The sequence below is a fragment of the Mesoplodon mirus genome (assembly GCF_964341445.2).
Source record: "Mesoplodon mirus genome assembly, chromosome: 4".
NCBI lineage: Eukaryota > Metazoa > Chordata > Mammalia > Artiodactyla > Ziphiidae > Mesoplodon > Mesoplodon mirus.
In genome coordinates, this window is record NC_138979.1 from 46,187,100 (window position 1) to 46,201,064 (window position 13,965).

The window sequence follows — 13,965 nt, forward strand, 5'->3', positions numbered from 1 at the left end:
GTTTAAGCATTTAACACTGAAATATTCCTTTTACTTGAGAAGATCTTTGGATTTTCATGATGCCACTCTCTGGCCATTCATTCTCAGCCTTCTTTCTCTACAACCCCTTGGATGTTGGTGTTCCCCAGGAGTCTGATAAATACGTCCAGCCTAGACTGTCTACACACGCATGGAGTCTGGGCTAGAGACAGTCATACAACCAATAGCCAACTAATTCTCTACTTGTATGTCAACATGTACCCTCCAAACACATTCTCATTTCCAATTCCCCTTATGCAAAACCTTCTCGTATTCCTTAGCGTAGCTGATGTCACTATCTAACTAGTGACCCAACCCAGAAATCTGGAAGTCATTGTTACTTTCTACTTCCCTTTCTCAAGAAATACCACCAATTTTACTTACTATATATTGTTCAAATCTGCCTCCTCCTTTCTACTCCTGCTGCTGCCCTAGTTCAGATACCCATCCGCTCATGTCTATACTGTTTCAAAGACCACTTTCTAGCATCTAGCTTCACCCTTTCCAACAAACCCTTCAGGCTACTGCCCGTGACCCAAAATGCAATAAAGCAAGTCCTTCAGCATAAAGTGAAGGTTCTTCATGCTCTGAATGTTTTCTTCTGTTCACACCCCAGCATTACCTTGCCTCTTTAAAGTAGCATGCCTTCGTATCTCCAAATCTGTGCAAATGAAGTTCCCTTTGAGTGGAATGTCCCACCCTATCTGCTTGGCAAATTCTCACTTCTCCTTCAAAAGTTTGTTAAAAAGTTCAGCTCAAAGGCCATTTCACTTATGAAGCCTTCCCTAAAATCTCCGGACTGAGGCCACCATATACATATGCCTCCGTACATCCACTGCATTCCTTGTACTGACCTAATTCTCCAAAAGCTGTGAGCTCTTTGACAGCAAGAATTTTTCATTTGTTTCCTCAGGGCAGCCTCACAGTACTTTGCATTAGATATATATTTAATAACAAAAGACACCAAAATCAGTCTCATTATTTTATAGACACATTACATTTACTCAAAAAGATATATATATAAAACTATCTCAAAGTTAGTTACCTTACTAAAAGGTAAAAAAATAAAGCTAACATTTGAAGATTAGGTGAGTTTCCTGTTACAGAATAGAAAGCTGATATGCAATGGATACAATATTACTTTTAGAGGTTATATATAAAGCACACACGTTAGAACTTTTGGCTTGCTAAGTTTGCCACTTTGATCATGCCTCTACCTTTACCAACAATAATTCTGTAATAAATGTATTAGATATCATAATTTAGTTGGTAAATGGAATAGACAAATGAAAGTAAGTGGGACACCTGAATTGTTATTCTGATTTCAAAGTGAAATCTGTATTTTTCCTCCTAGCTTCCCAAAGTGAGTAAATAAATAAAAAATTAAAGGAAAATAATTTCACTTAAAGTGATTATCTTTTCATAAAGTATAATGAAAAGAAACAAAATAGGCTAAAATAGGATTATATATCCTTAACTGATTTTTTAAGATAGAAATTAAACCATTTGCTCAAGTCAAATTGACTATATGAAACTTTCAGTTTGTAATAGATTTTAACTTAAAATTTTATCTTTCAATTTAATTTATCCTAAATTCTCAGGCAATAAAGTACTTTTACAAATAGTACTTTTGTTTACAAGAAGTACTTTTACAAATACAGCTGACCCTTGAACAACGTGGGTTTGAACTACGTGGGCCTACTTACACATGGATATCTTTCAATAGTAAATACTTCAGTACTACATGGTCTGTGGTTGGTTGTATCCACAGATGCAGAGGAATTGCAGATACAGAGGGTCCAACTACAGGTCATATGCAGATTAACCCCCACGTTGTTTACAGGTCAACTGTAGTAACATTCTAAGAAATTTATCATATGATACAAATGCTATCCAATATAAATGTTAAAAACTATTATAATAATAACATGGTGCTATGTAAACCGACCTGGGTCCATATGGAGGGGGAAAGGTGTGACCAAAGAAGTGTCTATATATATATCCATCCAACTTCGCAAATACTCCATCATTATCTACTTGATATTCCTTCAAGTCTTTAAGATAATCTTTAACATCATTAACAAAGTCAGTGAAGAGCTTCTGATCATGTATAAAGACACCATTTAGGAAAAACTTATTGATGAAGTGATCAAGTTCTTTCCAATGATGAAAACTATCCAGTTTTTCTAATAAATACCTTTCAATTAACTGTCTAAATTCATCTATCCTTACAGGATTCAACATTTTAACATTAAAAAGATTAATGGATTCCTGTTGAGCACATTCAAATACACCAGAACAAGCCTTTCTGAAAGAATTATAATTTTCACCACAGTCATGCTCAGCACTGCATTTCTGTGAATTTGTATTTTTTCCAAATTCTTCAAAATGAGGCTTTTCTTTCCTTCTCTCTCTTTGCGTAGTAGGGCCTCTGCTATTCTGGTTTTGTGTATGTGCCTTATACTGTGGATATAAATATTCACTAAAAACTGTTGTTGGTTTTTTAGCTGCTGCTTCTTTTGTAGCACCAAATCTTTTATTGCCTTTTTCATCAAAGATATTCTTGGTGGTATCTTTGAAATGTCTGAAAGTGGATTTAACTGAATCTGAGAATTTTTTCAGATTTTCTTTTACAGCTTCTTTAGCCTGTTTAATTTTTTCTTTATGATGCCTCACAAACTCCTTGGTAGAATTCTTCATGGCATCAAATGTTTCCTTAACAGAACCCAAAAATGTTTCCTTTGACTTATTTTTAGCTCTGTGGTTTCCTCTGTTCCCTTTCTTTTTTCCATCAGTTTCTTGTTTTCCATTTTGATCTTTTGCTTCAACATACAGTCTTTCCCACAAGTCAGAACGCTGCTGTTCAAAGTTTAGCTTGCGCTCCAGCTCAGTGAGTCTTTTCCGTAACACTTCTATTTCCTTTTTTTCAGTCACTACACTGGGAGAGTCTGGGTCGCTATATGACTGACTAGAGCTTAGCTGCTGGAGTTCCACCCTTAAAGCCATGGTTATTAGTTGTTCTCTTTCCAGTTCCCTCCTTAGCATCTTTGCTTCTGCCAACAGAGTCTCCTTTTGATTACGGAAGCTTTGTGTTTTCAGCTTTTCTTCTTCCAAATGCTGCTTAAGTTTCTGATTTTCTGTAACTAATTCAGCACTTGTCCCTTTATCTTCCAATATCCTAATCTGTTCTCTTAGTTTCCTTAACTCTTCCTGTAATGAAGATAAGGCTTTTTCTTCCTTCTCCAGAGATATTCTTAGATACTGATTTTCTGTATCAAGGTTCTTTTTCTGAGTTTCAAAGGACATTTTCTCGGCTTCAGTATGGGTCCAACACCTTGCAAGGTTTTCCTTCAATGACTAAATTTTTTTGAAAAATAAGAAAGAAAAATGTCAAGAGCTTTAAAGGCTGAATTTAGATCTTTAAGATACAACAAATACTCCATAAATGTTTAGTGTCTATTTCTGCAAAGACTATCCTTTATGTAGTTTTTTCAATATATGAAAACTGGAAAATACAAGGTTCATATGCAGGAAAATGCACAGCAAAGAGCTTCAACAAAATAAAAACATAGCACACTGAAGGAAGACAGCCTTCTATCTTTTGGCTACAGGACTCCAATCTCTCCTGAGAAAGCTCCTAGAGAGAATGTAGGAAGGACTAATCGTTCTCTGATCCTTGGGTGAGGGCGATTATCTTTTATAAAAAGTAAAATTACAGCTAGAGATGACTTCAGGCTTCAGAAAGTTCTGTTTATACTCACTGCACTCTTTGAAGGAAAAAAATTTCAATCATCTTAGTCCTATTTGAAAGATCTTGGTCATATGCAAATTAACATCTCTAAGTTCAGATAAGTTATGCAAGTTCTCCCATACTTTAAACAATTTTTTCTAAATTTTGCCTTTTTTTAAAATTTTTATTTATTTATTTATGGCTGTGTTGGCTCTTCATTTTTGTGTGAGGGCTTTCTCTAGTTGCGGCAAGTGGGGGCCACTCCTCATCGCGGTGCACGGGCCTCTCACTATCGCGGCCTCTCGCTGCGGAGCACAGGCTCCAGATGCGCAGGCTCAGTAACTGTGGCTCACGGGGCTAGTTGCTCCGCGGCATGTGGGATCTTCCCGGACCGGGGCACGAACCCGTGCCCCCTGCATTGGCAGGCAGATTCTCAACCACTGCGCCACCAGGGAAGCCCTCTCCCATACTTTAGAGAACACACTGAATCTTGGTAACATTTACAACCAATTTCTCCAATTTCAAATAATTTTCTGAAGAGACTGTAACCAGATTAGCAATGTAACTCTGAAGTCAACATTCTTGCTGAGAAATTATGTCCAGTCAGGTTTACAGAATTCTGCTGCAGTGCTAGGTAGCCTTGAATGATCTTTCTTTCAATACATGTATTAATAACAAACTTTCATTAAAACAGCAAGAAATTAAACAATATGCTTAAACAGGTTAATGGTTATAGCACTATCCAGTTAATGGTTATAGCACTATCCAGTCAGTTAAAATATCTTCACAAATCAGCAAAATGCTACAACTTTGCTTAATTTACTACAAATATTATGACTATTCCCTTTGAATCAGACCAGAAAAATATCTGATTTACAGAGACAAAAAAAAAAAAATTCCTTTGAATGATGATATTTTCCACTTGAAAAATAAATGTCTGAAATGGATGTTTCACTTTCTGGCTCATTAATCTTCAAAGAATGAATTAAAATTTAAAATTTCCTTACAGTCATTTCATCTGCTCTCCCTGAGTGAGAGAAAACAAGTTTCATCTACCCAACAGAAATGGACTTTGGAGAATATTATGCTTACTGAAGTAAGTCAGAGAAAAACAAATACTGTATGATATCACTTATTGTGGAATCTAAAAAATAATAGAAACAAATATATGTAGCAAGACAGAAACAGATATAGAAAACAAACTAGTGGTTACCAGTGAAGAGAGGGAAGGGGGAGGGGCACATGAGGGATACGGGATTAAAAGATACAAACTACTACTATGTATAAAATAGATAAGCAACAAGGATATATCCTATAGCACAGGGAATTACAGCCATTATCTTGTAATAACTTTTAATGGAGTATAATCTATGAATTACTATGAATTAGCATGAATTACTATGCTGTACACCTGATACTAATATAATATTGTAAATCAACTATACTTCAATTTTTTTTTAAAGTGAACTATGGAGTAGAACAGACTGATGTAACATTATCTTTAAATGCACAAGCACGGGGAGCACCACAGAATGACTGGAGGGTACAATATTCTGTATCTAGTAAACTCTAAAATCTTGAATCAAGTGACTAAGCAGATCCTGGACAGGTCTTCCAAGATGATCTTCAAAATCCAAACTACATTTAACAGCTGGAGACAAGAGGTCTGCAAGAACTGACTCAGCAAATATCTATGCAGGGCGAGTCTCCTTACAGCCAACATCATTCTATGGAACCAGAAACCATGATGGTAAGAAGAAAATGGCTGCTCTTTTTTATAACATCCTCTGCTCAAGGCAGGGAAAACTACACTATTTACAATTAACTTCAGTAGTCCCTCCCTGAAATAATTCAGATGTTAAGCAGGATTCTGTCTTCCAAAGAAATACAATCATAACCCTATAAAGAATATATACATCAACTGTGAAGGAAATTTAGGGAAATGGAAGGAAAAAGGAACAGTTTACCTTTCTACCCTGAGTTTATCTGTAATCCCTACACCCTTCTTAGGCAAGAACTAGAGGGGAGACCAGGTATTTTGCTAATCCTCATAAACCCAGAATAGACAGCACAGTCCTGTTGGAGCCAGGTGAATTTCAGGTATGAAAGTGTAACATGCTTTCTCTTTCTTCATAACTGACATGAAACCAGAAGAAAAGGACTGGCTGATTATTTCCCTTGATCAAGGGTGGCTCCTTAGAGAAGCTACAAACTCTCCTCTCTCTCTCTCACTGAATGAAAATGTTTTGCTTGGCTCTATAAAAATAACGTTAATAATAATAATGTTTCATAGATAATATCAACTAAAATAATGTTAACTATAATATAGTGATTAGGAATAACATCTTTGGAGTCAGATAAACAGAATTAAATTCAGCTCTGCTGGCTGCTAGACTTGGGAAAGTTACTTTTTTGAGCCTCTTTCCCATCTATAAAATGAAATTAACACTTGCTTAATTCACTGGGATGTGGTGAGAAATAAGAGAAATACTGTATGTGAGGTACAACAGTGCCCAGGACACATTAAGTACTCAATCAATAATTACCAATATTATTACTGATTTACTAATCTGCACTGTAGTTGTATCTGAATACCATAATTATTGGCTAATACAATTTAAAAATTTTATTTCTAGTACATACCTTATAATCCATAAATGACCCTTGTTCCTGTTGACACTGGGAAAGATAATCCTTCATATCATTCAATTCATCTTCATGTATCTTTCTGACTAACTGTTGACGCTTCTGAATCTGAATTGTGCCTAAAAATAAAAATTTTTATTAGGGATATATAACATAAATGTCATGATTACCAATATTTTTAAACATACAATAAAACATTTACTTTGCATATATTTAACTGCTTAATCCAGACAGGATCATTTTCTTCAAAATATCAGCATTTCACAGTTCTATAAAAATTGTGATTATATAAACAAAGAAGGAATAAGTAAAATCTTACAGTGTCATTCATCAAATGGTGGTATATGGATGTTAATTTATAAATCAGGCCAAGTAGGTTAATATATTTTTTACTTTATTTAGCATATACCAGGTATATTTAAGCAGTTCACTATCCTTTTGATTAAAACAAGCCAGACCACATTACCTGAACAAACAAAAAAATTTATGTAATGTTTGTCTTACTGCTGTTTTTAAGGGCTGAGGTACATAAAGTGTTGCATTCTCCACTTCAACAGAGAAAGGAACAAACCATGGAGTCTATTCACAGGTTATAAGTAACTAAGGAAAAATGAAGATGTCTATTTTTTCTCACTGTATTTTGCCTAAATGATATAGCACAAGCCCAAAAAGAATAGCAAGAAAAATAATTGGCTAACTATGATTACCAACCATTCTCAAAGCCAGATATTTTAAGAACTCTGAATTAGTTAGGTCTGTACTGGAGTATCACCTTCCCTATCCCAGTAATAAAGAAATCGTAAATCAACCAGGATGCTCTATACTTTCACCCTAAAAATCAAAATGTTAATTTGCCAAGACATGCTGTTCACATGCTGCTACATGCTTCATGCATGAGAAAAAAAACAACACTAAATCAAAAAGAAGGCAAAATGCATTTGACAACCATAATATTACATCTACTGAGTGGCATACCATTATGTAAAAGACATCACAGAATTTTGTAATGAAAGAATATAATATGGGACTGAGTGAACTGATGAGAATGATTATAATTTTTATGACTTTCTGTTTGAATAAAGAAAAAGAATATAATAATTAATAGTTAATTGATTTCTGAAAAATTAACTTATTTCTTTAGTACATCTTGAAAACCACTAAAGAGAAAACTTCTGCCAAATTACAGACAACTGTTACCAGTTAACAGCTATGATATTCTGTTAGAATTCATTTCTCAAAAAAAAAAATCACAAATTTGCACGGCAAATTTGTTTCAATATTACTCAAAAGAATCTCAGATTTTTTGAAATACCAAAATAAATTTATCTATAGTTCCCAAGGCAAATGAAAACTTCTTTTTTTCAAACTGCTAACAGAATGAACTCCTTTGGCCACTGGAAAATAACTTAAAACTAATGTGTTGAGATCTGAGTTTGCAGTACCATTACATAGCGTATGTTTGATGACTATCAATGTGCCCTTTATCAATCAATCTCACAAACAATTAGGTTTTTTTTTCCCCTCTACATCTTCAGCTGCCTAACTATGAAGTGTTACAACCCAGGGTGTAAGGCCTTCTGGTTATATCCACAAACCGGCCTACCTTAATCACATTAACACACTGTCAGTTTTTGCTACCACTGCTCTAAGACTTCTCTTCTACAGATAAAGAGTCTCAATCTCACCAGAGCTTGCAGCCAATATATCCAGCTGCCTGCTAGGCACAATTCTGGGGGTGTCTTCATTTAAAAAAAAACTACAAAAAGCTGAACTTCAGCACCTGCCCTAATTTATTCTAAAATAAAGTTGGGTAAAAACAAACCGAACTGTGCTCACCATCTATTAAATCTCTCATCTAGCAAACTCTTCCCCTCTAACTCCCCCAATGCCAAAAGTAAAGCAGCTAACACATTTCTTGGAATTTAAAAAGTAAACCACCAATATCTCAAGCATCCAGGCTCAAAGTTCTGTTTTCCATTGTTACTTCAGTGTCCCTAATTTCACCAACCTTCTCTCCATCCCCACCATCACGAGAACTGTCAAGGTCCTGATCACTGAATACCTGAATTACAAAACCTTCTAGTTAACTGTTCTAATTTTTCCCACACTGTTTATCTTCCTTCACTTTTCCTCTAAAATTACTGCTCTCAGTTCACTCTATAAATCAAACTCTCCTATTCGGATTCCAAGATGTTTTACAATATAATAGCATCCCACATATTCCAACCTATTTTCCATTATCTCTAAATATCTATTCTGCTATAATCCTACCAGTCTTTTCAGTGCTCCCAAACCTAGCAAGTTTACTTTCAGATTATCAGGTTCTCCACTGCTAGAATGTTCTATTTTCCTTGCACATAGTCTAAATCCAGACCCAACTTAAATCCTACCATCTCTAGGGTGACTCAGTGTCATAGTTTGAGCTATGATTCTTGTCTGTGCTTCATTAACTTAGCACCTAGTTGTATTGTTATACTGAAATGTCTGCTGAAAAGCAGGACAGCCTATACTTAAAGCAACTCCATGAGAAAAGCAAATCAACTGAACTCTGCTGTTGATTTGGAATATGGATAGTCTACAGGTAAAAGAAAGAATAAGGTGCTTCATCAAGATTTTAAAAAAAAATTTTGTAAGCACTTTCAGGACCTGAAGCAGTGCCAAATACCTATAGTACATTCTTTTACTATCCTCAGTCCTAGTTCTCTCTTCCTTCCAAGATAGATCTGACACTCCAAATTTATATCACCAAGGTTGGTGAATGTTCTGAGTGATTAACTTAGTAGTTCTTGTTAAATGATTATAAAGCAAATGACTGATTATGGAGTGCAATGCCTGACTTCACAGTGCCTGGGAAATTCAAGCTGGCTCTAAAATCAACTCAAAGGGGCTCTTAAAGTATTGAGATCGGTGCCACAATTAAGAAAAAAAAATGTGATGTCCTTTAAAAGTAACCTTGAAAAGCTATCATTCAGGTTAAGTTTTTATGTTCCCTGAGCCAATCATATTATTATATGGACCTATTATTATGAAGGTTGTTCCTATTCTGAAAAGCTGATTTGAAATACTATAGGAAAATATTTATTAAATATAATTAATAAAGTAAATTTTACAAGTAACCAAAATTCTTAAATAACAGGGCAATAATTTCTCAACTTTGAAAGCACTCCTAAATTGATCTTTCTACAAAATACTTAAAGGTCATGCAATTTGTAGGGTTTAATGCAATGTGGATTAACATTAAATCACTGTCCAATTTTTTTTTTTAGTAAGAAAAGAAGATTAAAGTAGACCTTCTCCTTTGTTACCTCCACGGTTACCTGCAAGGGGAAAAAACCATGCTCAAAAAAACATATTCATATATTTGCTCCAGCTAGATAATAAATAAACAAGTAAAGTATATATTTCAAGTCAAATCTCATTACAACAAACTTCAAGGGAGGATACAAATTACAAGATCCCAGTATTAAATTCAAGCAGTCATCCACCAGGAGTCTAAATACTTATTTTTATTAATATAAAGTTAAATATAAGAAGAAACACATTTTACTGACTCTGACTTTAAACAAGGATTGTCTTCACTAAGTTTCTTCTAACATTACACTATATTGAATAATATATCTTTTCCACAAATCAACAAAGGGAACATATAATTCTTCAATCTTAAGAACACACTGTTGGAAGGAACTAGCAAAACCAGATTTACTCAGAAAGCTAAACTGTGGATTATGTAGGCAAAAATCCTAAAAGTAGTTAATACAAGGCAAACTGAAATTTGTGAAGTTGACAAGATCTAAGACATTTGTTTAAAGTGTCTTTTTCAAAATTCTAATAAAGCAAAAATAATGAATGTTCAGTTCTCAGTCTTATCTTTGTACAAATATATACCTTAAATAAGATTCAATGGTTAGGCTCCCAAAAGAAAAATAACACCACATGGAATTCCTTCCCCTTTTCACCCAGGATACTTTTAAAGGCTTTGCATTAAGAAAATTATTAATCAATGTAAATAAACACTAACAGGATAATAGTGAGCAAAGTATAAAACAAATGAATTCTTAAGTCATGTGAATCATGGAAGTAACAACAACGTTCACAAAATATAATGCTTTCATGAAACCTAAAAGTAGAAATAATGAGCACCTATTATTGTGACATTTCATATGTAACTATTTAAATGGAATTTAAATAATCCTCCTAATAAAGTCACAGTTAAAGCTAGTTTAACTGTGATTCTAAATTAAAATGATTTGCCTCGTAAGCATTTCAGATTTTTAATCTTTCAATATTTTCTTTAAATAAATATTATATGAGCAATCCTTACATTTCTTAAATACCACCTCATTTCAGTGCAAACAAACAGCTTTGTGAAGCAACACTATCCCTAGTTTCCACATGAGCAAACCAAGGCTCAAACACGTACAAGCTTTCCAAGGTCATATATTTTAAGGAAGACACTGAAAACAGATCCCAGAATTCCTCACTCTTCACCACCAGTTTACATATAACAAATTTTCAAATACTTACCGTAGAAATGTCCAAATCCCATGCTGATTGCAATCACCAAAGCAAGTATAACACATTTATTGAGACCACTATTGAACTGACGTTTACACGGCTCCTTAGAAGGTTCAGTTTCTTGTTCAGCCAGTAATCTTTCTTCAGATTCTGAACTAGAAACAGTTTTCTTCCTAGCACGGCGTCGTCTAAAGGCCGGACTGGGCTGATGACTGGTTTCATCACTACTTGATTCGTCATCGCTAGGCTGAGATGAAAATACTATTTTAAAAAGAAAAATGTAGATAAATATTAAATATTTTAGAAAAGTCTTCCCAGTAAATATGATTCAGAATGCCATCCCTACATGCCTTTTTACATACAACAGCCAAGAACAAAAACAACACAATAGAAACAAAAACTCAAGTTTTCAAGTTTATCAACATAAAGCCAAAGATTTCAACTGTGATACATAAGAAACTGTTAACTATAATCTGTGCCTTTGAGGGTCTGGTTTTGGTTGGTTGTTTTTTTTTAACTTCCCTTATAGTTTACACCATTAGAACAATCATTCTCATAGCCTATTAAATTTCACTGCTATTAGAGCCACAGACAAATGCTATTTCTAGAAGGGAAAAAAAACCCCTCTATCTCTTCATTTAATTTCAAATAGAGGTAATTTAAGCTCAACTGTTTAAGGAACAGAGGGAAGTATATAAGCAGTTCCTGAGACTTAAAAAAGACAACAACTACCAAAAGTTTCCTCGAGTGTACTAGTCCCTAGTTTTGTTTCCATCCTATGAGCCTAAAATCAAGGTTCAAAGCACTATAGTTTAACACAGGTTTCCAGAAGTCAGATGAGCCCTTCCCTTCGACTGCCACTCTTACTAGAAGGTTATTAATTTTACCCTCTAGTAAATATGTCAGCATGAGGAAGTGACACAACAGCTATCTCCGATATTAAGGACTAGTCTTGTGCTGCTCCTTTATGAAAAGAATAATAAAGAACAACAAATTGGAAAAAAAATTCCACAAGAAATCTCAAGGACTAGAAGCATATTCATTGGAAAAAACCATCTTCAGCTTTTTCAAGTGTATAATTTCTTAACATTGTTCCACATATCAATAAACTATATGCTGACACAGAAGATTAGATGACTCAGTAATAATTTCCATAGGCCAGAGAGAAGAAAAAAAAAAAAGCTCTAAAAGTAAGGATAAAATGTGAACATGAATTTGGTACAAAGAGCTCCAAAACAACAAACATTCATGCTTCGAAAAAGCAGAACAGTTCTTCAGAAGACAGGGTATCCATGCCACAGCAAAGCTGGTGACTTAGGTTAGACAATACTTCTAAAAGATGTATCATAGAGAATTCATAACTTTCACACTTACAACAACAAACACAAAGACAGAAGGCACTACTGAATGAATGAATATTCCTAATATTTAGTTATAATAGATGCCACTGAGAGATCTTTTGGTCATAACCCTTATGCCCATCATGTTTATCTGGTTATTCTTGATCACTAGTTTTTCCAAGATGTCGTCGCCTCAGCTGTGAGGTTACATTTCTTGGAAAAAGAGAAAGAAAGGAAGACTTAAACAAAGCATTACATAGTACAAAGGCATTCATGATCATGGTTGGAGTACTTAAGTCAGACTTTCTGACATTATTAAGATGGGTAAATATAAAAACAAACCATTTGTCAAAATTTCTTACGTTTTCAATTCCACATTAACTTATTGCCTTCATTATACAGTCTAAGTAAACAAACCAGCCTAACCCACATGAACAAATTATCATCCTTATCTCATGCTTCCATCTTTTTTAACCCATACGTATGATAGCTGAAATATTTTGATTTTTAAACTTCTTTTAAAGCATAATTTGGCACACAGTCCAAGATGCAAGCAATGCAAAGGCATGCAATAAGCTTAGCCAGCTTTATTACAAGATCAATTTTGAACACCTGTTCAGAGTATCACAGATTACAACAGATATCTTCAAAGCACTAAGTAAATTGTAAATGTGACTAGGCACACTCAGCTCTAGAAAAGCTGATCAGATTTAGTCACACCACCTTGGAAAGCGAGTTGGCTAGGAACATGGTGTTTCAGCTGATCATCCCATCCCCTTATGCATTCAGGAATCTTCCACAGCTTCTCCCACCACCTTTCTTTTGTGAATAAACAGGAAAAAAGATGTATAAAGCTTTATTATAAAGAATAAAAGGGAAAAAGAGAATTGAAAAACACTTGTTTTAATTATCACTTAACATTATCACTTGTGCTCCATCAAAATCTAATAATCATGCCTTTTTAAAAAACATATATACAAAAAATATATATATATATATACACACAATACAAACTTTTCTACAGCTACCAATTCTGGTTCCTTAGGGGAGGAGAGGGTCATATGGAGGGAGTGGGAAATGTTCTTAAATCAACAAAAAGATTATTGCCATAGAATCTAATTTATAAAAAGAAAAAAATGAAGTTGAAATCCTATAAAGATGGAGAAGAAAAGGAAAGGAAAAAAATATGTATAAGAAACAGGTAGCAGGAAATTAACCAACCAAGAAAAATACGGGCTAAGGGAAGAGAACAAAAACTCTTGATAATTGATGTATATTTTCAACATAGTCCAAAATCATTTTTGATTATTTTTTAACATTTTCTTTATTGAAATAATTAATTCCCTTGGGAGGGACAGCAATGGATTAAAATACACCTAAAAAAATACTCTGCTTAACTGAATCTGTAAAATTCCCAAGAAGTCCAAGTTCAGAAAGGAAATTAAAAACTAGATTAATGTGCTCTGAAGTACTGAAGTTCCTGGAAAAAAAATCAACAGTGTGTGGCATCATTTCTTAAATGTCTGCTTGGACTCTCCTGCAATGCTCCTGGCTTCAATCTGACTACACATTCTGGCCCACAAATATTTTTAAATTAAACCAGCTTCAGGTTTAACCTCTACTTGAATTTTATTAGCTTAAATTAGAATAAGAAAAACTCCACTGTCTGATTCTGGCAAATTAAACAAAGAATGGTAAAATCTAAGAAAATGATCT

General features: G+C 34.2%; 1 protein-coding gene across 3 annotated transcripts in view; it reads right to left on the reverse strand.

Moving 5' to 3' along the window:
- Window positions 1–13,965, reverse strand: part of CCPG1 (cell cycle progression 1) — a 39,597-nt gene that overhangs the window by 1,502 nt on the left and 24,130 nt on the right. For 2 of the 3 annotated variants that reach the window (XM_082618358.1, XM_082618357.1), the window contains exons 6-9: window positions 12,973–13,068; window positions 10,919–11,170; window positions 6,392–6,513; window positions 1,967–3,375 (exon numbers count right to left, since the gene is read on the reverse strand). In XM_082618358.1, the coding sequence (XP_082474484.1) occupies window positions 1,967–3,375; window positions 6,392–6,513; window positions 10,919–11,170; window positions 12,973–13,068 (1,879 nt within the window). The remainder of the gene's footprint in view (window positions 1–1,966; window positions 3,376–6,391; window positions 6,514–10,918; window positions 11,171–12,972; window positions 13,069–13,965) is intronic. The other variant, XM_082618359.1, reaches the window with a different exon arrangement.